A 2,824-nucleotide genomic window follows, 5' to 3' on the forward strand; every position below is an offset into this window, starting at 1 on the left:
GATAAACTATTCAATACAGACAGAGAATCTGAGGATACTATAACTCTAACAGGCTGTACGTCCTCCACCCACTGGAGGACAACTATTATCACCAACAGTTCAACTGAGTACACTGACAGTTCATCTGTTAGTCTTCTACATATCTGCACATCACATTCAGGAAGGTAAACACCTGCTCCTGTGGGCCCACTATCTGGGCCCTTGGATCCATCTGTGAAAAGAGGTAAAAAAGCATAACAACTTCTACCAATGTAATTGTCAACCAGTTTCCCTTTATCACTGACTTCTGACCCAATCTTTTCCTTTTGTCTACCAAGGTTAGATCAACAACAGGATCTGGGAGTAACCATGGAGGAACATCCCCTATCACCACAGAAAGGGCCAACCTCCAACTCCCTGAAACTACTCTCATCAGCAAGCTTTCCAACTGTCCAACCAAAACCACTGCCTTGTCTACTAGTATATTCCCAACAGTCATCTAGAACAGTAGCAGTGGGATGCTCAACCTCACAGCCTTTCAACCCAATAAGCTAATGACAATTTATTACGTCGTATATCCAAAGGCATCTCACCTGCCTCAACTGGACTATAATATAAATCCATGATATTATGGGATACAAAATGGGAAAAGGGGAAATTATGATAATACTAAAAAACACCCTTCTAACTAACCCTACACTCATTAAAACCCACTACCCCATTCCACTACTTTGACCCTATCTGCTCCTGCACCAGGCCAACTAACCCTACACTCATTAAAACCCACTACCCCATTCCACTACTTTGACCCTATCTGCTCCTGCACCAGGCCAACTAACCCTACACTCATTAAAACCCACTACCCCATTCCACTACTTTGACCCTATCTGCTCCTGCACCAGGCCAACTAACCCTACACTCATTAAAACCCACTAGCCCATTCCACTACTTTGACCCTATCTGCTCCTGCACCAGGCCAACTAACCCCACACTCATTAAAACCCACTACCCCATTCCACTACTTTGACCCTATCTGCTCCTGCACCAGGCCAACTAACCCTACACTCATTAAAACCCACTACCCCCATTCCACTACTTTGACCCTATCTGCTCCTGCACCAGGCCAACTAACCCTACACTCATTAAAACCCACTACCCCATTCCACTACTTTGACCCTATCTGCTCCTGCACCAGGCCAACGGCCTGGGAGGACGGGACACCACCACTCAACACACCCTGGAACTCTTCTGAAGTCAAATCTAGTATGACCAAATACTTCTCTGCAGCTGCCACCAAAACATATTTTTTTTCTGTGATTTACATTCCATTTCTGCGGTACAGTTGATAACCATTGCTATGAACACTAAGAAGCCAACCTTACTGAAGCATATATCACTGGTTGGCCCATCCCTCTATGCTGTCACAGATCTACTACTCACAGGGATCCTCTCAGGATCCCTCAGCCTTGACCCATCCTCCTCTACTTTCTTCACTGCCTCAGCAGTGACAACCTGTTCCCAACAGTCGGGTCAGTGGGATTGGATAGGGGCCCCTCTACCTCTCTCTCTCTCTCTCTCTCTCTGACTGGAGGAGACAGGTGAAATGGTGTGTCTCCTCTGGTCAACAATACTCACCTTGAAAGACTCCACAGCCTGTTGGAGCTCCTTCAGCTCCTTCTCTCTCTCCTGGAATCTCTGCTGGACCTTCTGCTGACTCATCCCCAGCTGCCTCTGTGGAGAATCACTCTTCAATGAGCTATCAAGCTTTATTAGTCCAGTAGATCAATAGTATAGTAATGTGACATAGGGCCCATAGAGAGGAAGGTCTAAAAAATGGATGGTCCATTTACTAAATGATATTTATTTGTTGCTATGTGAATGATTATAGCTTTTATGGTAGGACTACATGTATCAACAGGTTGAGACTGAACTTTGGACTCATAAAAGGGCATTCAGAATGATAATAGTGTTTGACATTATAAAATGGTGATACATCTGGAGAATCTGGGTTGACATATCTATATACTCAAGGTTTGTGTTCATATTTGTTCTGCTGAGGATCCATTTCATTTCAATGATCTCATATTCAAACAGCCTTAGTTCCTACTGTATCTTTAATTCTTTGTTTATCAGACAGTCACCAACAAGTTGTTCTGGTCTTACCTGTTTCTCAGTCCTCTCTGCTGCAGCTGACACTGTATCATGGCCTTTATGTTCGTCCATTGTACACATCAGACAGATACACTGCTGATCGGTACGACAGTAAACCTCCAGCAGTTTGTCATGATGAGAGCAGATCTTCTCCTGTAGTTGTGCGGTGGCTTTGACCAGCTTGTGCCTCTTCAAAGCAGGAAATTCGTAGTGAGATTGGAGGTGAGTCTCACAGTAAGAGGCCAGACACGCCAGACAGGACATGAGGGCTTTCTGCTTTCTGGTCCCAGTGCAGAAATCACACGCCACATCTCTAGGTCCAGCATAGCACAGAGCAGGAGGGGGAGCAGCCTGGAGTCCTGTCTTCTTCAGTTTCTCCACCACCTCAGCCAACATGTTATTTTTACTCAGCGTCGGCCTCGGACTGAAGGTCTGTCTGCACTGAGGACAGCTATAGACCCCTTTCAGAACATCCTGATCCCAGCAGCCCTCAATACAGCTCCTACAGTAACTGTGCCCACAGGGGATGGTGACTGGTTCCTTCAGTAGATCCAGACAGACAGAACAACAGAACTGGTCCTGGTCCAGCAGAACTCCCTGTTGAGCCATTTGGACGGTTGTTCACTCTCACACAGACAGACGACACAGAGACTCAGATCAGTTTCGTTTCCTCAGAAGAGAGTTTGTGGGAGGG

The 2,824-nt window shown here is 45.9% G+C and overlaps 1 protein-coding gene across 1 annotated transcript in view; it reads right to left on the minus strand.

Annotated features, from left to right (window-relative positions):
- Nucleotides 1–2,824, minus strand: part of LOC145877198 (tripartite motif-containing protein 16-like) — a 9,305-nt gene extending 6,481 nt beyond the window's left edge. The window contains exons 1-2 of the mRNA XM_082972489.1: nt 2,143–2,824; nt 1,615–1,710 (exon numbers count right to left, since the gene is read on the minus strand). Coding sequence (XP_082828615.1) covers nt 1,615–1,710; nt 2,143–2,739 — 693 coding nt within the window. The 5' untranslated portion in view covers nt 2,740–2,824. The remainder of the gene's footprint in view (nt 1–1,614; nt 1,711–2,142) is intronic.

The sequence above is a fragment of the Salmo salar genome, unplaced genomic scaffold, assembly GCF_965601325.2.
Source record: "Salmo salar unplaced genomic scaffold, fSalSal1 ptg000712l, whole genome shotgun sequence".
NCBI classification, from domain to species: domain Eukaryota; kingdom Metazoa; phylum Chordata; class Actinopteri; order Salmoniformes; family Salmonidae; genus Salmo; species Salmo salar.